This window comes from Fundulus heteroclitus, chromosome 21 (assembly GCF_011125445.2).
Source record: "Fundulus heteroclitus isolate FHET01 chromosome 21, MU-UCD_Fhet_4.1, whole genome shotgun sequence".
In the NCBI taxonomy this organism is placed as follows: Eukaryota; Metazoa; Chordata; class Actinopteri; order Cyprinodontiformes; family Fundulidae; genus Fundulus; species Fundulus heteroclitus.
In genome coordinates, this window is record NC_046381.1 from 12,122,787 (window position 1) to 12,147,905 (window position 25,119).

General features: G+C 40.8%; 1 protein-coding gene across 1 annotated transcript in view; it reads right to left on the reverse strand.

The window, feature by feature from the left end:
* The window catches only part of LOC105918123 (sodium/hydrogen exchanger 9), a 116,206-nt gene that overhangs the window by 52,833 nt on the left and 38,254 nt on the right, over nucleotides 1-25,119 (reverse strand). The window contains exons 7-10 of the mRNA XM_012853136.3: nucleotides 23,578-23,716; nucleotides 19,726-19,831; nucleotides 8,684-8,772; nucleotides 2,902-3,015 (exon numbers count right to left, since the gene is read on the reverse strand). Of these exons, the coding sequence (XP_012708590.2) occupies nucleotides 2,902-3,015; nucleotides 8,684-8,772; nucleotides 19,726-19,831; nucleotides 23,578-23,716 (448 nt within the window). The remainder of the gene's footprint in view (nucleotides 1-2,901; nucleotides 3,016-8,683; nucleotides 8,773-19,725; nucleotides 19,832-23,577; nucleotides 23,717-25,119) is intronic.

The following is a 25,119-nucleotide window of genomic DNA, read 5'->3' on the forward strand; positions in this document are numbered from 1 at the left end:
TATTTCTAAGCTTTAAACTTTGGTGTCAAAGGCTGAGTTAGAGATGAATACTCATGCTTTTATTTCATCTCGTCTTGACTATTGTAACAGCTTTTTTACATATTTGACTAAGAAAGATCTTGGCTGTCTGCAGTTGGTGCAGAATGCTGGTGCAACTTTTAACCAACACAAGAAAAAGACAGCACATTACCCCAGTGTTAATCTCTTTACATTGTCTACCAATACATTTTAGAGTTCATTTTAAAGTTTTAGTCTTTACTTTTAGAGCCCTGAGTGACCAAGCTCCAACTTATATTACCAATCTGTTACAACCATATTCCCCTTCTGGTAGTTTGATATCCTGCAGTCAAAGGCTGTTAATGATTCCAGGAACTAATTTCAGGACCAGAGGGTCTCTTAAAGCTGTGGCCCCCAGACTGTGAAAGGTGCTACCTTTATCTTTACGCTTGACTCTGTTCACTCTTTAAAGAAGCAGTTGAAGACCCACTTGTTCGACTGGCTTTTAACTAGTTTTTAGGAAGTTTTATGCTATGATGTTGCATTTATGCTGTTTTATCTTTCTATTTTGTGTTGTTTTATGGTTGTTTTATTGCTAAGCACTTGGTTTTTATCCTGTGAAAGGTGCTATAAAAATAAAGTTTACTTACTTACTTATTCCTTTTATTTGCTGTTTTCTCAGCTACTGATTGGGCTAACGATGTTCGGTCGACGGAAAATGCGGTAGGTGATGGTCCAATATTTTCTCAAATTTCCTTCCTGTTTTTTTTGTTTGTTTTTTTAGTTTTGATTTTACTTTGTGGCATTGGTGACCTTTATTTGACAGTAGGCTGACAGGAAATGGGGTTGAGAGAGAAGGGGAAGACATGCAGCAAAGGTGCACGGGCAGGGAATCAAACCTGGTAAAGTCGTGTTGAGGACTGAGGCCTCCAAACACGGGTTGCTTGCTCTACCACTGCGCCACCGCTACGCCCGCTCCCCCCTGTTTTACAACATGATCAAAACACAAAACGTTTTAGAAACCTAAATAAAATACTTCTTCAAGTCAGTCATGCTATTTGTAACCATCACTACTTTCAAGAAACTCCATAAATGTTTACAGTCCTGCTGTTGCACAGATTTTTTTCATTTCTCGTAAATGGTCTCTTGTTGTTTTTTTATGCACCAGTGCACATGTACGTTTTGTATATTTTTAATATCACCCTACACAGTTGCACAGTTCTTAAAGCTGAGCATGCCATTCTGAATAACTGTACAGTATTTTTTGGTGTAAATTTAACCCTTACTGTACAGTTTCTTACCCCCATTTTATATATTTTTATCTTTAACTTTTGTACTTTTTTACTTTGCTGCAGGTATGCCAGAATGTTCCCACTGTGGGCCAGTAAAGGACATTTGTTTTCCATTCATCGTTGAACTATCTACAGAAGCATTCGGTCACATTCACCAATGGTGTAGAGATTGGTTAGATTAAGACAGGCATAAAAAAAAAACATGCAGACAGTTTATCCCTGGACTTGATTTTTCATTAATTAAACACGATTTGTAATTTGTGACACGGCGTATTTGCTACTCTGTTCGTTAAAACAGAAAAATGGGGACAGCTCGTCTACTCTCCAAATATTGTTAAAATCTAATCCCATCTCCTTCCTTTGCACTCAGTACACCCATAGCGGCGGCTTCCTTGACAGACTGATTCCCTCCAAAAAAAACCTAAAACTGTCTTGCACAATAACCCACACGATTATTTAATGTCTTTTAGTTATTGTCTATTCTTGTCTCCATTCCACTGTTGAGCACCAGAGCGAGGAAGTTGGGAATTAATTGACTGAGAAGTCAAATATCTGCCTGCTTTGTTCGATACTGGACCCTGCAGAGCTCATTATACAGTTTCATGTGGAGATAAGTTTGAATTTCCTCCTAAGATCAACAAATGGTTTCTGATGTAAGCCTTGTTTCAAGTTGTGCAAAGACAGAGAGGGTAGTTCTGAAGTGAATCCCTCAGGCCCCAACCAAAAATATAAAAAAATTAAAAAACAGAAAGTAATTAAACAGAATTTAGTTGCTATTGCTACAAAAGGTGATTACAACCTATCCTGTATATAAAATTAGCACTGTCACTAGATGAACAGTTAGTGAAAACAGAAAGATTAACTAGTGAATGGAAGCAAGAGGGCAAGTCCAACATGTTTTTTTGTCTAACTTGTTATACGAATGAACATAAGATAAGAAAGACTGCCCCTAATAAAAAGTGAGATTTAAAAATTTTTTTTTTCAAAAACATCTACTTGAGCACAGAAAATAAATATAAAACCAGCACAATTAAATCAGCATATGTACTATATAATGAATAAAATATAATATATGTTCCTAAATTATTTTTCAAATTGATTCTAACTTTAAACAAGGCTGGAAATGATAAAAAAAAAATACACAAATAACCTCTTTTCTGTAAGCTTCATGAAATAATACTGTATTTTCCCCCCCAAGTACAGTAGAGATATGAATCATAATCCAGAGCAAACTAATTTCAAAGAACATTTTTTATTCCACTGAGCTTTTCAAGCTTGAAAACCAGCGGCAATAATTAAACATTTGTGTATATCAGTGTTTTTCTTTTAACTAAGATGTACGGCAGGATGTGAATTTGGAGAGTTAAAGCTGAATGCCATCTATGCAGTCGAAAAAAATCAATCCAGAGCAGAGTAAGAATGTTTTTTTGCTTTGTTTTTTGCTGTAGTGATGATAAGGATGCCAAACTGGAAACAAGAAAGAGGTTCCAGTAACTGGATCGGTCTCAAAGTACAGCAGACTGAGCGAAATCAAACAGAGTGAGCTCTGACTGAAATCCAGAGGCTGCTCAGCATGGGGTGAAGAAACTCCATCGTGTTGCAAAAAGGATACAAATGCCCCAAAGATGAAGAGAGCTCTGAAGTCATGGTGACGAAATGTAAACCATATATATCCCATGTAGCCGAAGATGAAAATCTCCCCGAGGAATTTGAGAACTTCAAAGAGCTGCAAATTACAAAAAAAAAGGATTAAAAGAATCTTGAGAGAGTCAGAATAGATGAGAGTCTGCAGTTCTGAGCAGCTGTGTAGCTGACTGCAAGTACTTTGAACACACACATATAATATATATATATATATATATATATATATATATATATATATACATACATATATATATATAGATATATATATATATATATATATATATATATATATATATATATATATATATATATATATATATATATATATATATATATCAATTTGTAACCCAATTAACTAAGGTAACATAATATATGGATTGATTTACTCACAGGCTGATGTTTCTTCCATACAATGGAAATACGACATTTCAGATTACAGTATCACATCAAACCAAGTAAAAAAGTACATTTTTAATTCAAACATTTGAGCTGATTGAGAAGTGTGTTTAATTCTTGCTTAAATGTTGCAAAAATTTTCAAAACATACTATTTAATCTGACAAACTAGCCAAATCAGAGTGCATATTCTAATTTATTGAAATACTTGCAGCTCCACGAATAATTGATTAACAGTCCCTGAGCAGATTGCAGAAAACTCACACACTCTTTGTAGCAGTCAACTTGTTTCTGCCACACATCTGGCACTAGAGGCCAGGAATAACAACACAACAATAAACTCTTCTTCAACATAACTCTGTCCATGGTTACTCGCCTGCAGCTGGATTTTTTATTATTTTTTTATTTGCTGGAAATGCAAACATTGCTAGTTGGCTCTAACTAACTAGGGATGGAGAATGTATGCATTATCATAATATAAAAATTCAAATGAGCAGGAAGACAACAATTTATACAGAGATTTAATTGCCATATTTTCACTTGATGACTATTTCTCTTATCTCAAATGAGTGCTTTATATAAATTAACACATGCATAATCTAAAAGCTGCTCTAGGGACAAATTAGCTCTTGCTATGAGCACCATAATGCACTCATGGGACTGCTGCTTTCTTAGCAGACTTATTTATTGAGTTTTTTTATAGGGACAGAAACACAACAACATTATGTCATGATGCATCTCAATAATCCAAGTAAATGTAATAAAGAGTGGAATAAACTGAATAGTAGCACCTGGAGTAACTAAAGAAAAATGTTCTGCACTCCTAGAGATTCCTAAGACACAACAAAATCTACTTAAGTGTTAAAAAGGTGATTTTGCATATGTACCCTTCAATAAAAGAGAAATAAAAAGTGCCCATCTGCATCAGCCGCCTGTGCTTGCAGGCCAGATTTCCTCCAATCTACAACCTCCAATCTGCTCTCATAAACCGCAACGATCTTCTTTCTGAAGGCTTCAGACAGTTCTTTTAATCTCGCCATAATGTTCGCTCTCTTTTCAACAGACAGTGGCAGATTGAGGATCAAACAGGACAAAACTCCTTCAAAATGCTCAAGGTTTTTCCTTGTCTACTCCGGATGTGAAAACCCTGGCTGGTATTTTACTAATAAGCGTGGGGATGTTTATTCCTCACCAAAAATAGCTTTTTTTTTTCTTTTGTAAATTTAGAAAAAAGTTTGTATTGTTTAGTTCAACATATTACTGTAATTTTTCTCATGGGTGTACCTATTGAGCCTGTAGGACCTTGACACAGTGTGGATTCGAGAACATCTATGGAAAATCCAAGCATGTGCACTGCCAACTGTTTATTCACAGTACCAATTGTTGCAATACCATACTTTAATTGTAATATGCAATTACCTTCCACTGCACTTTAATCCAGATAGCTTCTGTCCAAACTTTGTTTATTCATTTTATAGTAATAGCCACCTGTACATTATGCTCACAATTTTGCCTATAGTAATAGCCATCTGTACATATATTCATAGTACATATTCACCTGTAAACTCTGTTATAATAACAACCATCTGTAAATTATGCTGTTGTACATATCTGTAAAACTCTATAGTAATATCCACCTGTATATTATATTCAGTACATATCCAGCTCTAAATTTAGTTCACAATACTAGTTATCTATATATTATATTCATAGGACAAATCTATCAGTAAAATTCTGTTTATAATAGTATTCATCTCTATATTTTTTTAGTAAAAACCCATGTCCTGTACTTATGGAACCATTGTTTATCCTGCACTTGCTGCTATTGCATTTCTGGTTAGACCTAAACTGCATTTTGTTGCCTTGTACCTGTACCTGTGTAATGGCAATAAAGTTGAATCTAATCCAATCTAATTCTTCTTTTTTTTTTTTTTTTTGCTTAAAAAATACCCAGACACCATGTTATAAAATCCTTCCACAGTGCTAAAAAGGGTTCAGATGCATCATTAAAATCCCCAAACTAAGTCCACAGCATGACAATGATTGCTTGTAAACTTCTGATGAAACCATCGGCTTTTGATATCATTATTATTCTCGTTTTGTCTGCCTAATGTTTTAGGATTGCCTGGCTGCATTCATTAACGTCTCTGTGAGCGACATTCAAAACAGTCCTCGGCAGCTCCTGGATGTTTATTCCCGTCAGCTGAAATCTTCGTATCACACACGGACGCTTTGTAAATCCATCCCAAAATAGCTCCTTTGAACTCACTCTGTCTGGGCGTTCATTAAGATCAAACAATAAGCCACCAAAGGGTTTTGGCCCAAGCAAATACTTTGGTGTCAGTCGGGTTTGATTCAAAGATTGAGACCCGATTCGGCTCCCCCCACGGATCAGCGTGTGCGCAGGTCTGTGTGCGTGCTGCGTGGACGGACCGTGGGCCTGACAAGGAGTGGAGGACCACGTTCTTCCCTTTGAGGGAGCAGCTGCAGAGATCTACAGCCTGAGGGCACGGCGCTTGTTGCCTTTGACGGCCGAGTTGTTTCAGTCGATTTAAAAAAAAATAATTCTATACTAAAAGCATTTTATTGCAATTATTTAGGTTGTCGGAAGAAGCAAAGGATAAAGAGGGAGTAGATTGGACATTTAAAGAAGACTACTGGTTATTCTTTGTGACACTTCCTGATTGGAACGTCTTACAGCTCATCTTGTCTTTCATCTTATAGATGAATTTAAAATTCATCTATAAGATGAAGTGGTCCTGGCCCATGGCCAGGACCACTTCAGCGGAGCCGGCTGCCAGCGGAGCCCACGGGCTCGTCCCCGCGGCTCTTGGGGGCGTCGGCATTGCGGTGGCTGGGGGATTTCCTCGGGGTCGTCTCTCCTCTTTCCTCAGGGGGGGGTTGTACATTTCCTGTGAAGGCCCCTCTCGGGCGCACTGCTTTGGGGGCCCCTTTGGGAGTCCGGGGTTATGGGTCCCCTGACCCCTGCCTCTGTGCTCGGGGAAGGTGGGTCTTCGGTTCTCCACAATCACTATCAAGCCATTTCCTTCTGGATAATTTTCACCTAAACTAGTGCACTCTCACAATCTCCCACAGGTGCTGGGTCCCAGGTATTAAATGTTCACTTATATACAGAAAGGCTATAATTTATTTACTTTCTTTTACCTTTTTTTTTTAGGTATCACATTACACATGTCAGCTTAAATAATAATACATATGATTTAGCAATGGTATCAAGGTGTTACACGATTGTATCTGTTGCTTTATGTCTGTTGGTTGTGCTGTTCTTTTTGTGTCTCTTTCCAGGTGATGGAGCAGACAGAGGAAGTTTTATCATTCTCTTCCTTTTATCTCTTCTTTCTTTCACCTCTTCTTTCTCTTTTTCTTTTTCTGTTCTTGTTTTTCTTTTACTCTCCTACTTTCCCATTGTAGTGTCCATATAATTTGAAATTCTCCCTGCAGGAATCACAATAAAGCTATTTACACGCACAAATCAAGCGGAGCATTATGGCGAAAGCTGTTTGCTCCACTTGTGAAAGTAAAATCTGTCGAGCTCTATTTGGCATTAAGATATCAATTTTTATTGCCACATTGCTAGACAGGACACTGGGGAAAAAAATAAATAAATAAATAAATAAAAAAAATAAATAAAATTCTTCTTCTAACGTATAAAGCCCTTAATAATCAAGCTCCATCATATATCAGAGCTCTGATTACCCCGTATGTTCCTAACAGAGCACTTCGCTCTCAGACTGCAGGTCTGTTGGTGGTTCCTAGAGTCTCTAAAAGTAGAATGGGAGGCAGATCCTTTAGCTATCAGGCTCCTCTCCTGTGGAACCAACTCCCAGTTTTGGTCCGTGAGGCAGACACCCCGTCTACTTTTAAGACTAATCTTAAAACTTTCCTTTTTGACAAAGCTTATAACTGGAGTGGCTCATGTTACTCTGAGCTACCTTTATAGTTTTACTGCTATAGGCTTAGGCTACTGGAGGACATCAGGATCTAATTTTCTCACTCTTTAGAGTTCTACTGTTCCTCAATTATGCATTACGTGTTGTAATTTCTGCTTTAACCTATCTGTTCTCTCTCTTTTAACTTCATAGTAGGCACACCTGGTCTGGCATTCTGTTAGCTGTGACAACATCCAGAGAAGACGGCTCACCCGCTACTACCATCTAATGTAGAACAGATTACTAGATCAATGTGTGCTTCTGTGCTTGTTTGTCTGTCTTATTGTGTCTCTGCTCTGTCTTCTGTAACCCCCAGTCGGTCGAGGCAGATGACCGTTCATACTGAGCCCGGTTCTGCTGGAAGTTTTTCTTTCCACTGTCGCTTCATGCTTACTCAGTATGAGGGATTGCAGCAAAGCCATGGACAATGCAGACGACTCTTCCTGTGGCTCTACCCTTCTTCAGGAGTGAATGCTGCTTGTCAAGACTTTGATGCAATCAACTGGTTTCCTTATATAGGAAATTTTTGACCAATCTGTATAATCTGACCCAATCTGTATAATATGATTGAACTTGACTTTGTAAAGTGCCTTGAGATGACATGTTTCATGAATTGGCGCTATATAAATAACATTGAATTGAATTGAATCTTCTTCTGTTAAAACCAAATAGATATTTTTTAAAGCAATTCCCTGATAAAGCCATTACTTAATAACATTGAAAAATACTATAGAGAATATATTTGGATTTTATTAAATACTCACAAATGCAATTCTTTTTTCTTTTTTTTTTTTAGAAGAGGCCACTTTTAGTTCAAATCTTCTATTCGAAAAAAAAAAGCTTTCAGTCTCAATAAACCAGCAATGGTGCAGAGAGAGAAATACATGTCTGACTAGCTACTCAAATGCTCGTTTTGTTCCTGTTTCATTTCAGCTGGAGCTGCATGTATAAAACATGAAATAACAGATACGGGCATCCTGCCAAGTAAACACGATGTTCTGTACAAACGCGTAGCCAATCCACTTTGTTAGGCGAGGTCTTCAACTGTGTTACCTTTAGAAAGCTTTTCTGTGCTCAACAGATGCGCCGTGGCACCGATAATGTATAATAAATGCACAGACGAGTCTATGTGTACTCTTGATTTATCTGTTTCCCTGTGAAGCTTGTCAGCTCGGTATATCAGAAGCGCCGGCCCCCGCCTGTGCCGGGGCTTTTTTGAGCAGATAAGGTGGAGGGTGTTCTCCCACACAGGCGTCCGCAGGATGGCCAGAACACTAATAGCAATTAACACCTGGCTCCGCGCGAACAGACGATGGCATGAAACGACCGGGCGGACGACTAAAGCCAAGAGGCGTTCCTTGAAAGTAGATGTAAGACTGGTCGAAGTCACTGACTCCGTGTCTACCTGTTTGGTTCGTGTCTTCCCCTCGTGGGACAGATTGAGAGTCGTGTACTTCGCCTGGCTCAGGCCGCAGAACAGAACCGCCACGATGCCTGCAATACAAAAACGCATGCCAATGAAACAGATTAAAGTTCTGGAAGCTGAATCAAACTACTGTGAGGAGAAAAAAAAAAATAAGGGATCAGTCAGACCCAGCAGGTTACAAAGAGTCCTTGTGTTTAATTTTGCGATACCAAAATGACTGATGCGCACAGAGATCTGGATACAATAGGAAACGGTTCTCCGGGGGAAGTGTAAAGGGTAGGACAATCCTCCAGACTACGACCAGAAGGTCGCAGGACAGAAGAAGACAACGGAGAGACAAAAGTTTGATACAATGCTCTCAAGACGTTATTTTATGAAAACATAGAAAATGTTATCCAATCTCCAAAAGGGTCAGACGTCTACTTCAAGAATGGACTGAAGATTAGCTGCAAGGGGAGAATCAACAAATAAATGCTGCGAGAGTTCATCTACATTCATTACATCTAGGTCTGATCTCCATCTGTTTAGTTTCAATTCACAGTGCATTGCAAAAGCAATAATACCACCAACTTTGATGTATTTTATGGGAATTTTAAGAGACAGATCACCACAAAGCAATGCATAATCTCAAAATTAAGTGAATTTAGATAGATAGATAGATAGATAGATAGATAGATAGATAGATAGATAGATAGATAGATAGATAGATAGATAGATAGATAGATAGATAGATAGATAGATAGATAGATAGATAGATAGATAGATAGATAGATAGATAGCAAATATAAATCTGAAAAGTGGGCTAAGTAAAATGGCTTCATCCATCTTCTCACCTTCTTTGACCAGCTTCCCTTTCCCTGCTGAAGAAAGGTATTTCAACTCCATGATGCTGCCACCACCATGCTTTATTGTAGGAAGGTATATTTAGGGTTATATGCAGTCTTTTGCAGGTGTAGACCAAAAAGTAGTGTTGCGCCGATGCCATTTTTGGCCCCGATACCGATACCCGATACCTGGCTGGGCTGTGCAGTATCAGCCGATACCGATACCATACCGATACCATTACTTTGAAATTTATATGTTTGTATATATGAAGAACAGCATACTACTTGGATGTAAAATAATTGCTATCATGGCTTTGTCAAGCTGATGCCTTATTAAAGCAGGAAAAAAGACTAATACAAAGTGAATCCAGTAGAATGCTGGTGAAGATTCTCAGTCATCCAGGTCATGGTCATTCCAAAAAAAGGTAAAAAACAAAGCAACTGGACTTGTTTTCCGTAGTTGAAGACGTTTCGCTTCCTCTCCCGGAAGCTTTCTCAATTCAAAAAGTCTGGAGTAATGATGAGTAACAAGCTTTATACCATACCAAACAAAGGCCTGTAATGGCTTAGATAACATGCAAATTCAACCGAAACAGGACCACCCCTTAGTAATGGGCGGTCGTAAAAACCATTAAGCCAGCGGAATGGACCGAAACTGGTCCACTCCTCTGTAACGAGGAGTCGTTAGAGTGTTATTGGCTTGGCTTAAAGGAACAATGTTTTAATCACCTGAATGAGGGTGAGAGTTAAGTTGACAATTGGCTGGAATTAATCCTATAGCTGTGTTGTAAGTTTTTGAGAGTTGGAACCTAAGGCCTCCTCCTCCGTTTAAGGTTGGTCTTTCTCTCTTGACGTAGATGGCTTCCTTCACACCCCTTTCAAACCATCTGTCTTCTTTGTCCAAAATGTGAACATTTTGGTCCTCAAAAGAGTGTCCTTTGTCCTTTAGGTGTAAGTGGACAGCAGAGTCTTGACCTGAGGAGGTAGCTCTCCTGTGTTGAGCCATGCGTCTGTGGAGAGGTTGTTTGGTTTCTCCAATATAAAGATCAGAACATTCTTCACTGCACTGAACTGCATACACCACTCCGCTCATCTTAGGTTTGGGGGTTTTGTCCTTGGGATGCACCAGCCTCTGTCTGAGGGTCCTGTTTGGTTTGAAATGTACTGGGATTTTATGTTTGGAGAAAATCCTCTTGAGTTTTTCAGAGACTCCAGCAACATATGGGATGACGATGTTTTTGCGTTTATTCTTCTCACCATTATGTTCTGCAGCGGGTCTTTTGGATTTTCTTGCTGATTTGACAAAAGCCCAGTTAGGGTACCCACAGGTTTGGAGGGCATCTCTGATGTGTTTCTGTTCCTTGTGCTTCCCTTCTGTTTTAGTCGGGACATGCTCGGCCCGGTGTTGTAAGGTTCTGATGATGGAAAGTTTGTGCTCCAGTGGGTGGTGTGAGTCAAAAAGAAGATATTGGTCTGTGTGGGTGGGTTTCCTATATACTTCAATGTTGAGGTTTCCATCTCCTTCCAAATTCACCAAACAGTCGAGAAAAGGTAGCTTGTTGTCATTGGCATCCTCTCGAGTAAACTTGATGTTGTTGTCCACCGAGTTGATGTGTCTTGTGAACGCTTCCACTTCTTTTAGCTGGATTTTGACAAAGGTGTCGTCCACATATCTAAACCAGTGGCTTGGTGGTGTTCCTCTGAAGGTTCCCAAAGCTCTCTTTTCCATTTCTTCCATGTAAAGATTGGCTACAATAGGTGACACTGGAGATCCCATGGCACAGCCATGCTTCTGTCTGTAAAATTGATCGCTGAACTTGAAATAAGTAGTAGAAAGACAAAGGTCCAGTAGGGTACAGATCTGGTCCGGAGTGAAATTAGTTCTGTCATTAAGGTCACTATCTTGTTGAAGACGTTTCCTGACTGTTTCTACTGCCTCTGATGTAGGTATGCAAGTGAAAAGTGAAGTGACATCGAAAGACACCAGAGTTTCCCCTGGTGCCATCTTTAAATGTTTGACTTTATTAGCAAAGTCCTTGGAGTTTTCTATGTGGTGTGGTGTGTTCCCCACCAGGGGGGCTAAAATACTAGCAAGCTGTTTAGCAATGTTATATGTTACTGAATTAATGCTGCTGACAATGGGTCTGAGTGGTGTTCCTTCTTTGTGAATTTTTGGGAGTCCATATAAGCATGGAATGTCTTCCCCTGGATATAATCTATAATAAGATGAGCGATTGATTACCTTGTCTTTTTCTAGTTGTTGTAGGTAGTCAGTGATTTTCAGATTATAAGAACCATCTTCGTTTTAATTTGAGGTGTAGACAGCAAAGCCTCACCCCCAACAGCTTAAGACTGAATTCTAGCATTAAGGGCCACAGGGCAGAAGAGATTCTTAGGAACGCGCAAAACAAACTGCTTAGTGAGAGGATAAGACAGACCCATTTCACTATTGAAGCCCTCTCTTACAAAATAGATCAGACTAGGCAGAAGCTGTTGAGTTTTCTCCCTGAAACCTTGTTTGGGGAGGTTTCCAGCTTTGTTGACAAGGTCCAACTTTCACAGCACCTTAAAACAAAAGAAAGACAAAAAGCCAAATTCAATAGACTGCAACAGAAAGCAGCACCTACACTAGACAACAACATACCCCAGGAGGAGGCCACTAACATCAATGTCCAGGACAAGTGGGTTAAAAACCTCTCTAGCAGGTCGCTGACGAAGCCGGAGATGGAGGTACTGAGTAAAGGCCTGAATTTTGCCATTTCTCCACAAGAAATACCCATTGTGGAACTGATAACGGCCACGGAATCGGCCATCAAGAACAACAATCTGCCTGAAACAGAGGCAGAAAAACTCAGGATGAAAATAACAGCTACCCTATCTAGCGCCAAACCACCTCCTTCCAATCTCACACCACAGGAAAGGAAAGCCATAACATCGCTTAGCCAGGACCAAAGCATCACCATATTACCAGCAGAAAAAGGAAGATGCACCGTGGTCCTCAACACTTCAGACTACCAGGACAAAATTCACACTCTACTGAGTGACACCAACACATATGAGTCTTTGAAAAGGGATCCTACCAACTCCTACAAAAAGAAAATCACTGACTACCTACAACAACTAGAAAAAGACAAGGTAATCAATCGCTCATCTTATTATAGATTATATCCAGGGGAAGACATTCCATGCTTATATGGACTCCCAAAAATTCACAAAGAAGGAACACCACTCAGACCCATTGTCAGCAGCATTAATTCAGTAACATATAACATTGCTAAACAGCTTGCTAGTATTTTAGCCCCCCTGGTGGGGAACACACCACACCACATAGAAAACTCCAAGGACTTTGCTAATAAAGTCAAACATTTAAAGATGGCACCAGGGGAAACTCTGGTGTCTTTCGATGTCACTTCACTTTTCACTTGCATACCTACATCAGAGGCAGTAGAAACAGTCAGGAAACGTCTTCAACAAGATAGTGACCTTAATGACAGAACTAATTTCACTCCGGACCAGATCTGTACCCTACTGGACCTTTGTCTTTCTACTACTTATTTCAAGTTCAGCGATCAATTTTACAGACAGAAGCATGGCTGTGCCATGGGATCTCCAGTGTCACCTATTGTAGCCAATCTTTACATGGAAGAAATGGAAAAGAGAGCTTTGGGAACCTTCAGAGGAACACCACCAAGCCACTGGTTTAGATATGTGGACGACACCTTTGTCAAAATCCAGCTAAAAGAAGTGGAAGCGTTCACAAGACACATCAACTCGGTGGACAACAACATCAAGTTTACTCGAGAGGATGCCAATGACAACAAGCTACCTTTTCTCGACTGTTTGGTGAATTTGGAAGGAGATGGAAACCTCAACATTGAAGTATATAGGAAACCCACCCACACAGACCAATATCTTCTTTTTGACTCACACCACCCACTGGAGCACAAACTTTCCATCATCAGAACCTTACAACACCGGGCCGAGCATGTCCCGACTAAAACAGAAGGGAAGCACAAGGAACAGAAACACATCAGAGATGCCCTCCAAACCTGTGGGTACCCTAACTGGGCTTTTGTCAAATCAGCAAGAAAATCCAAAAGACCCGCTGCAGAACATAATGGTGAGAAGAATAAACGCAAAAACATCGTCATCCCATATGTTGCTGGAGTCTCTGAAAAACTCAAGAGGATTTTCTCCAAACATAAAATCCCAGTACATTTCAAACCAAACAGGACCCTCAGACAGAGGCTGGTGCATCCCAAGGACAAAACCCCCAAACCTAAGATGAGCGGAGTGGTGTATGCAGTTCAGTGCAGTGAAGAATGTTCTGATCTTTATATTGGAGAAACCAAACAACCTCTCCACAGACGCATGGCTCAACACAGGAGAGCTACCTCCTCAGGTCAAGACTCTGCTGTCCACTTACACCTAAAGGACAAAGGACACTCTTTTGAGGACCAAAATGTTCACATTTTGGACAAAGAAGACAGATGGTTTGAAAGGGGTGTGAAGGAAGCCATCTACGTCAAGAGAGAAAGACCAACCTTAAACAGAGGAGGAGGCCTTAGGTTCCAACTCTCAAAAATTTACAACACAGCTATAGGATTAATTCCAGCCAATCGTCAACTTAACTCTCACCCTCATTCAGGTGATTAAAACATTGTTCCTTTAAGCCAAGCCAATAACACTCTAACGACTCCTCGTTACAGAGGAGTGGACCAGTTTCGGTCCATTCCGCTGGCTTAATGGTTTTTACGACCGCCCATTACTAAGGGGTGGTCCTGTTTCGGTTGAATTTGCATGTTATCTAAGCCATTACAGGCCTTTGTTTGGTATGGTATAAAGCTTGTTACTCATCATTACTCCAGACTTTTTGAATTGAGAAAGCTTCCGGGAGAGGAAGCGAAACGTCTTCAACTACGGAAAACAAGTCCAGTTGCTTTGTTTTTTACCTTTTTTTGGAATAATCCAGTAGAACTAGTGAGTGTCGGGAGAGAAAAGGCTGCGTTCAAGTGAAATACAAACATCAAAATGGTGTTGGTACTCGCCGATACCGATACCACCATTTTAGTGTGGTATTGGCGCCCCGGCCGATACTGGTATTGGTGCAACACTACCAAAAATTCTAATTTTGGTACACCTAACCACACAATCTTCTTACTTCTTTTTGCTTTGTCCACTAAATGGCTTGGGGTAACTGCCAAACAGGACCTTCTATGTCAGGGGTCACCGACATGGTGCCCATGGGCACTAGGTAGCCCCCAAGGACCACATGTGGTGCCCCTGGGCCTGTTCAAAATATAGCACAACCCGCCATTGAGCTGCATCAAAAATTGTTTTTGTTTTTTATCTTTTTGCTTTTCCTTTTTTAATTACACTTGCATTTATATAGATTTAAAAAGAATCACAAAAGTATTAAAAAAGTATTTTTTTATGTAACATTAAGGTGAGCTCTGACTTTTCTAGTCCAAAGGTCAGTACTGGTAGCCCTTCGTGTGACACAGTACCGATGAAGTGGCTGTCAGTATCAAAAAAGGTTGGTGACCCCTGGTCTATGGCTTCCTGTCAAAAATGATTGTCTTCCTGCCAGTCTTCCACAAATGCCATCTATCGCTCTCTATCCGTTCATTTCCTATGGAACTTGTGAGATGAGGCGACAATCGCTTTGCCCTCTTTCAGCCAAGCGACCGCCGCATTTTGTGCTCGTAATGTAGACGTGCAAACGCAGGCTTGAGGCGGGACACATAAAATTTGAAAAATTTCCAACTTTTAACACCTCTTTGACTTGCGCTGGCTCTGAATTTATCAGGATCAGCCTGCACGCTGTGTCCTTGTCTGGAATATAGGTTGATATTTTTTTTCTTTCATAGAGGAGACATAAAAAGCAAGACTTCAGTCAATTCCAGCAAAATCTTTACAAGATGTGTGCAATGGATTTTCCATCTCTGTAGGTTTTGTAACACAGATGGCGGCATTTCATCCATCATCTTCGCAAAGTGTTTGTCAAGGAGGGGATTTCAAAATGCATTAGATACGTCCCATATTGCAGAGCTGCAAGGGGCATAAGATTGATAATTGTAGCGTTAAGGGTCATTAGGCATCCCCTCACTAAACTGCAGTAATTATCAGAAACAGAACGCCAAGGAGAACCCCCCCAGCTCACCCTGAACATCCTCCCGATCTCGTGCTCGTTCATCCCAAGAGGAATACTGCAGCCCTCTATGACTGCTACGTCGATAAACACAGCCCTGGCTCGTTTTCAGTTTCTGCAGGTACAGCTGTTTTAAGAAAAAAAGATAGCTTTAAAAGAATTACTGCACAGTTCCTCCCCATTTAATTCATTTTAATGTCAGAGATGTTGTAGAGTTTCCTCTGAGCACGTGAAGCGAAGCGTATCACTCCTCATTGCCCTGTTGCACGTGTGAGCTGTCAGTCAGTTGTATATTTAGATGCCTATGCGAGGACCTCCCCCTGAACTTTTCCCTTCATTAAAAGAAAGACATATTGGTTGTTTGGACATTTTTCTCGTTCCAAAAAAAGGCAGATTTCCTCAAATGTTTGCGTTTTGGTCACAGATGTTTTAAGCAAGTTCCTCAAACCAGTTTAATATCAGTCAAGGATAAGCTGGGTAAATATAAAATGCAGTTTTCAAATGATTTTATTTTTCAAGGGAACAAAGGGAACATTGGGACGTTTTCATGTACAAACGGTTTGTTTAAAAATCACATCGCAGCATCTCGATCAGACTTAGGTCTGGAGGTTTACTAAATCCCTCCAAAACCTTCACTTTGTCCGTTTTTAGCTAATCAGAGATCATAGATCCTGCTGGCTAACAAAAAACGTGACGACCAGACTCAGCTAGGTGTCATGATCTTTGGTTTTGTGTTCATCTTTATTAGGGTTTCTAATCTGCTCTCTTGTTCCCTGTGGGATCTGTGGGCCATTTCTCAGATTCCCACAGTTAAACCTCAGTTCCTTGCCTTCCACTCTCAGCTGAACCCAGAGTCCAAATAGAATACCAGCTCCTTGTTCAGTTTTTAACTCTGCAGCTTAAATATCTGTATTAGTCAGATTGTCCTGTAGTTCCCACCAGCCTGGTTACTGATGAGTGTTTTGTGATACAGTATTAATGGAGCTTAGTTTTTATAGTGAGCTTTTCAATTTCCTTCTGTTCTCTAAAATCACTTATTTTCATGTCTTCCTCCGGCCTCCTCCCCGCATTTGGGTCCTGCTCTTCACCATTGCATGAGACATGTTTGAACAAAACTATAGCAAGTTTCCCAGGTCGTAAAAAACAGCAAAGCAACCGCAGACCGTCACACTACCACCACTGTGTTTAACCGCCATCACGACTGGAATATGGTTAGCTGATTTACGGGGTTGGAAACCTTCCACTTTCTCTCATCAGTGCACTAAATATATTTTTTTGAAAAAGTCTTGGAGCTCATTAAGCTGTTTATCAGTCAGCGGTGGTTTTGGCCCGGCAGCTTTTTTTGCCCAGTCTCTGTCTTACTATTGAATCGTGAACACGGACCTAAACTGAAGCAAGTGAGGTCTGCATTGCATCAGATTTGGTTCTGGGTTGTTTCCTGACCTGACGAGTCATTAAAGTGGTGCAACCCTGGTGGGACATCCTCCCCCGTGTAGGTCTGCCACTGCTCCACCCTTTGTTAATTTGTGCTTACTCATACATGTCAGTAACCTTTTCTCATCTGTTCTTAAATCTTAGACCAGGGCCCTACGCGTTGCTCTTTGGGATCTTTCTGCCTCCCTCACGTTGTCACGCAGGTTCTAGTTAAGTTGCTTCCTGTTTCCACAGATCCAGCAGGAGGTAGGTGGGGTTGTTGAAAGAGGATTTAAATCCCAGAAAAAAATGTGGTAAGATCAGGTATATGTTGACTTATGGACAGGTTTACTTTGCCCCCCCTACTAATACATCAATTCATGATCTGAACATTTTCATTTACCCAATTTATCTAATATGTATGCTTTGATAACCTGAAAACACTAAATGATGGCAGAAAAAGTAAAGAAAATAAAGTAAAAGAAATCTGCAAACAACTATTCACAGCACTGTATAAATAACCAATTTTATAACCCAGCATATTGTTTTAGTATCAGTGTTAACAACAGTTCTGGTTCTGTTTTTGTTTTTTCTAAATAGAAACAATTAAGCCAGTATGAGAACAACTGGCTTGGTGTGTGTGTTTCTGTGGTGTGTGTGTGTGTGTGTGTGTGTGTGTGTGTGCCCCACTGGGCAGCATGCAGGACGGTTCACTTCATAAACAGGACCAAGTAGATGGAGGTCAAGCAATTTCATTAAAAAGCATATTCTCTTCCTCCAACGGGCCACAGAGACTACTGCCAAGCAAGAGAGAGCTTGTCAGCTGATTGAGTGGAATCCCTCTGCTGAAGCCAAGGCAGGAGGAACAGCAACACTACACTGTTTGCTGAATATGAATACTGGATTAATATTCAAAGGCCGAATCACTGTGGTCTGAGCAGAGCGAGACATCAGGCAGCAAAGGCAAGAGTTTTTTACTAGAGATTTAAAGGGAGCATCCAGTTATAATCAGAACATTAAAAATTGCCCCTATGTTGTAAATAATGTCTCACATAAGACTAGATTTTGAGGAAAACCTGCTTTTGCTGTCAGATAAAAAAAAATGCTGTTAGATAATTACATTTACTATTACTGAGCAAAAAAATAAGAAAGACAAATGCATTTGCACAACGCGCACAAGTCACCCACTTAATAGATAGAGTGCAGCTGTAGGTTATATAATCTCAGTGTAAATCCAGCTGTTTTTGAGGAGCTAGGAGTTTTTTTTTTTTTTTGTTTTTTTTTAGTGAGCAAACGGCATCATACAGACCAAGGAACACGACAGACCGGTCAGGAATAAAACTGTGGAGAAGATGAAAGCGGAATATGGTTAAAAATACAACAACAGCCCAAGCTTTGAAAACAGAAAGAGTAAGGGACAGCGGCAAATCTACCAACACGCGGCTGCCCACATACACCGACAGCGGGGAGGACCGGTTGGTGCCAGCGTTAGTGATTCACTCATATCTTTATGATAGAGGATGAAAAATAACACCTTTGGTGAAAGGAAGCCAAAAGTAAACAGGTAGAAGCTTGTAAAATGCTATGTGTAGTGGAAAACTGCATTCTCATAGTGAAAGAAAGTTATGGCAGCATCATGCTGTGGGGTTGTGTTTCTTGAACCTGTTAAATAAAAGGGAATCCAGCGATAAAACCTCTTAGAGGCTGCAAGAGACTTGAGACTGGGGTGGAGGTTCACCCTCCAGCGGGGAAACCACCCTAATCATAAAGCCAGAGCAGTGGTAGGCTTCAGGCCAAAGCATCTTCATATGTTAGAATGGCCCATTCAGGATGCAGAACTAAAGCAAACTGTGGTGAGACTTGAAAAATTGCTGTTTTCAGACGCTCTGATCTAAAACGAAGAGGACTGGACGTGAACTCCAGTTTTCCAGAGCGACAACCCCGAAGGACATGCAGCCGTGACTGAAGCAAGACGTGGTTCTTTTGAGCTTCTGCAGATTTCTGTTGGCGAAAAGATAAAAAACGGGAAAACCGTGCATGCTTTTCCTTCGAGGGCCGTGATTACCCGGGCCGGCGGGAACAACAGGACGGAATAACTAACTGGCAGACATTTAAGCTGGGGAGTTGGTTACTGAACAAGGAGCAGGTGTCTGATTAGAAACTGGGTGCAGCTCTGCACTGCTGTGCTTTAGTCTATCACAGGAAACCCCTCGACAATGCATTAAAGTCCTCGGTTGTAATTTGACTAATTGGCTTGAATGCGTATGAACGCTTTTGCAGGCGACTGTATGTAACAAAACGGGGCCAGCGTGCAGAGAACAGAATCTGTTTTGGATTGGAGACGTACAAAGTTGGCAACGTTTCTAAATCTCGGTTGCGTGTGAGCTGTCAGATCGCTCTTGACGCGGCCGCGGCGCAACATGCCAAGCCAACAGCCGCCTGCGTGACTGATACTGAGGGGCGGCGAGCGAGCTGGAGCGTGCGGCTCAGGAGCGATGCCTGGAGGTGTGTGGGGGGGGAGTTGGTGACGGCAGAGGAACGCTGGAAGGATTTGCGTTCAGAGTGACCCGGCAAGGCTTTCCGATACGACGGCAGATACTCAAAACCACACACGGGCCCAGAAGCGTGCTCACCTGAAAGTCCGCAGGCTTCCGCCGAGAGGAAGCTGCTCCAGGACAGCAGGAAGAAGATCGATGTTTCCAGCAGAGGGTTCTCATGCAGCCGGGTGAGTTTGGTGAGGTGGACAGAGAGTTAAAGATTGACAAGCAGATCATCATGCAGTTTTTTTTTTTTATACATCTTTTCCAATAAACCAAGGTTGCCGGTGCAACCACAGTACACATTTGGGTATGTTTGATTCCAATGCAGCAGACGGGGGAGGCTGCGAATTACTGCAGTGCTGTACCTACAAATAACAAGCCAATGCAGTAAGCCTGGAGACCTGCCATAACAACTAAGCCTGAGTACATTTTTTCCCCCCTCTTTCCCTCCCTACATCACTTTCCCACATACCCTCCGGCTTCTTGGCCAGCCACTGTATGTGTTTGGTTTTCACACAGAAGGCAGAGATAAGCAAGTTTGGGTCTAACATATTTTCTATTTTTGGTTTCCTGTTGGCGCACAGTCTGATGCGTTCAAAGTCCAGAGAGCAGAAAAGAGTTGACGAGCTTAACTAATGCCCTCTGAATTTTTACTCTCTGTCAGGTCTTTATGAAAACAAGCCATTAGAAGTGTGAAGAGTTTGCTTCAGAGCCAGTGCTGGTTTTTGCTCATATAGAACTAACAGATATTCACAAAAATTCAAAAAAGTTTTTTCCCCCCTTTCTTTTTTTGCACTAACCACAAATAAAGAGTCTCATACTGAAGATAGATTATACTAAATGTATTTTTTGTGAGATTAAGCTACTTTGGCAAATTACAAATATAAGTTAGGGCTTTTTGGACTGTTTACCATTTTTAATTTACTCAAATTGTAGCAATTCAGAAATGAAGGGCTTTTTAAAAACAGGACACTACCAGTCAAAAGTTTGGACTCATCTTTATCATTCAATGGCTTTTCCTTATTTTCATAAGGCACATGGTGAAGACATAAAAATGACCACTCAAAGGTAGGCCTGGGCGATAAACCGAAAACCATGTCGGTATATTTGGCGTTTACATTTTTATTTTTTTTTAATTGCTATAGCTATGCTTGTGTCCCTGTGAGACGCTGCGCTACGTGTACGGCCTATAGTCACGTGACTCCACCCCATCCAGTCTGAAACAAGAAGTGAAAGAGACGGCGAGGTTGAGAAGATGGAGGAATCTTCAAACGTTGAAGCGGCGGCGGCGGCAGAGCTGGTCGAGGAGGAAGAGGAGTACCAGCTCTTAAGGACGCTGCAGCCACATCTGATCTCTGGTCCAGTCGAACGATGGATCCGTATGATAATCTGACTGTGCATTACATCAACGACAAATGGAGACTGCGCACCATAGTGCTAGAGATGGCGTTTTTTCCAGCCGATACCAGGAGATGGATGGACAAGGTTTAAGCCCGATGTTGTCTTTATGGGACATCAAGGAAGAGGCCCTCGTCGCTATTACTACTGACAACGGCACAAGCACGGTTAAAGGTGCCAAGCTCAATAGATGGATGTGAGTGCTGTGTTTTAGGCACAAGCTGCACCTGGCAGTCGGTGAATGTGCATTTTAACAAAGTTATCTTTGCATAACGCTGACCACAGGAGCAGCCCAGAGGTTAATATAATTTTATTTCCAATCTGTATGCCCTGTTAGCGTTATCGTCCACTTATCGAGGTGAACTGCAGGCCACATCGCTCAGTCCTACTCAGAAGTATGTAGAATATTGCATCAAACACAAAATTGTGAAATAACTAAAAACGTCTCGCATATTCTAGCTTTTTCTAAATACCCCCCTTTGTTCTGATTACTGCTTTGGTCTCTACTGGCCTTCTCTGGATGAACTTCATGAGGTTAGTCACCTGAGATGGTTTTCCAGCTGTCTTGAAGAAGTTCCTTGAGGTGGTAATAAAAATAAAAACAAACCATGGAATGAGAAGGTGAGCCCAAACGTTTGACTGGTGGTGTATAAATTCGTACTACAGGTAGCTATATGTCTATGTTTTGACCTAATTTTCAGCATCTATTAAAATAAAAGCACTGTTCTTGATTGGTTCTGATCCATTTCTAAAAAATAAGCATTAAATTGTGAATAATTAACAAATTAATTCAGTTTGTTTAATCAGGTAAAAAGTTAAGTTTACTTATATTTGTCTTTCATGATTTTTGCAGGTATTGATATAAACGTATAAGACAGTGTACATTACAACCACATTACAACTAACCCTAAAATCATACAACCCCCTGAGAGATTTGAGTTAAAAATGATTTTCATTTAACTAAAAAGTTTGTTTCCGATAGTAAATGAGATAGGTCTCTCACCAAGCACAATAAAACAAGAGAGAGGAAGGATCCATATATATATATATATATATATATATATATATATATATATATATATATATATATATATATATATATATATATATATATATATATACACATCATCCTTGTTGAAAGGATGTAAAGAATAGCATTTATTCCAAAAATTTGTTTTTGCTGCAGAATTTAAAGGCCTTTTACTCTTTTTCATCCTGGGAGCAAACACATGTGAATGGCTCTACATTCTGATGTCCGATCACTTTTAATGCTTCATGGTGAATGTCTTAAAACTCATTTGATATAACTTCTCAGTTTTCCAAAATCCAACGTTCATACATGCATAAATTACTTCTCCCAGCTCTTCATTTGCAAATGAGATAAAGCCATAATTTCTGCCCAACAACTCGAAAAAAAAAAAAAGTTCTGATTGCAGCTGCCTAGATTCATATCTTCAACTCAGTGAGGATTTTCTTTCACCAGAACAACACTTGTCACGTCACTAGAAACAAAATTAAAGCTAGCAGAAGCTCGAGGAACACGCTTTTACATTATCCTGCTCTCCCCCTTTCTGAACACAGTTTATCTTGCATGTCAGAGCTGAGTGTGAATGAGGAAAACAGAACAGCATTGTCAGTTTAGAGTGAGGCACGGGGATAAAAATAAAATACAACTGTGAGAGTCTATGAGAATAAGTAACATACGGAGAGCAGACACAGAGAAGGTGGGAAGCTGACGGTAATGAGGGCCTTTAAGTGACTGTGGCTGCAGCAATTAATGCGCTGCTGACAAAGAAAAGCTTCCCCCGGCTCTGTAAAGGTAACACAGCCGAGTGAAGAGGATCTTCTTATGTATGTTTTTTCAAATGCATCCCAGATTGTTTACATCTCTGTTATGGAGACAGCAATAAGATGCCGGTCGCTTATTTCCCCCATGATGCCTCCTAGCATGAAAAAAAACAAACAAACAAACAAACATGCGGCTGTGTTAATGACCACGTTCGCCATAAGCAGTCTTTAAGGACCCTCTGTCTGCACAGAGAGCATGAAGGGAGCAGTTTGTTGCTATGGCCGGCGTCAGCAAAAATTTTAATAAAACGCTCAATTTGTGGGTTGCCTGCGCCCAAAGATCAGTCCCTGCACGTCGGAACTGAGCTCCCCCGCTTGACACCTCCTCATTTTTCACTCTAAAGTCTAATTAGCTAAAGATCAGAGAGAGAGAGAGAGAGAGAGAGAGAGAGAGAGAGAGAGAGAGAGAGAGAGAGAGAGAGAGAGAGAAAAAGACGCCGGACAACCAGTCGAAATTTCATCACTCGCTTTTGTGTGATTGACGACATCTCTGAGACCGTCAAACCCACAGCAGCACTTTAGATCCCATCCTGTTGCTTTTTTGCTGATGAAGGGGTGCAGCACGGGTTTGTTAGGGGGAGGAGGAGGTGGGGGACGGGGGGGGGCAGCTACAGAGCTGAGGAAGTGGATTTACTGCAGCGGATGCCGAGGTGATAATTGAGACTGGGGTGGAGGGCAGAGAAGAGGATGAAAGGATATGAGGGCTGTTATTACTGTGAATATGAATCCGAGGAGGAAGGAGCCAATGAGCACTCCGAGGAAGAACCCCACAGAACGAAGGAAGGCAGGTGGGTCAAAGACGTTTCCTGTTCCCATCTGGTCGTAAGAGGCGATGGCGCTGAAAAAAAAGAGATACAAGAAGAAGAAAACTTTTAAGCAACTAAAATACGCCAAGAGTACTGAATAATGTAAAAAAAAAAATGTTTAATTTCCCTTACAACCACAATCTTCAACACATTTGGTTGGGATTTTATGTGGTAGACCAACACAAACTAATACATCACTGTTAACTAGAAGGAAACCAATGCCCAATGTAATGCTTAAAAAGTGCGCACTAAATCACTATTCAACTCACTTCGCCTCGATAGCCCTAAATATAACAGAGTGCTCCCATTTGCCTTGAGAAGTTACCAAACTAGCAAATTATATCCATCTCTGTGTGGCCTGTATTTGCATCTGTGTTTTTAAAACACAGGGTTATCCAGCAGGACAGTGAGCCTAAGCGTACCGCCAGAGCTACACTAGTGGTTTAAATCAGACACCAAGGTCAAAGCTTACCGGCCACAGCCGGGCAGCGAGATAATTTCATATATCTTTTATTTAATACCCCACCACAAGGTTGCATAGTGCTCACACCAGCAACACCACGTATTACATAATGCAAAGCAATAGATTCTTGCAGCTCAAGCCGGCAGTGCACAGACTTGACTTCATGGGAGTCAGATAAAACAAGGAAACTCATGCCACTTTCGGCACGACCAGGTAATGACAAATTAAGTGAGCTCCACTAGGTCCCCAGGGGCAAATCTTTCTGAAAGATGCGCATAGAGCCCGGTTTAAAGAGACAAAAAAATTTCCACGTGTGAATATGATGATGAGCTTTATTGTCCAAAACAAGATTTGTCTTGGGTACAGACTCTGGCTGCTGCATGGTCCAAACCATGGCTGTCACAGTACATTCACACATAAAAAATGGAAAAATAAAAAATGTATAAAGACCCTTCTATAAAGAATTCACTACAAGAAAAATGAATACATAAAAGAAGCGTCTCAGTCTAGTTTAAAATTTTGGATACCATCGCCTACTTCCACCATTTACTGTTTGATATTGTTTATTGCTTTAATAAGAAGCCGAACAAAAAAGTTCTCAGTCTACAAGCACGGACTCTAAGACGTCAACCTGAAGGAAGAAGCTGTTACTCTGAATAAAGAACATCAGCTGAGATGATTTTCTGGGCCTGTCTGGTTTTTGTTTCACTGAAGATGGTCTGAAGTGAGGGGTGCTGCTTGACTCTCATCGACTTTATTGCTCTTTGAGTGAGACAAGTAAGTTTGGCCTCCATTATGACAGACAGGTTACCAAACCAGGCAGAAATGCCGTACCTAAAAATGCTTTCTATTACAGTACGGTAAAAGAGCAGCGTGACTCTGACTGACACCAAAACCTGAGCAATCCACGATAATTTATTGTCAATTTGCAATCCAAGATATTTGTAGGAATCTACCTGGGCAATTATGACT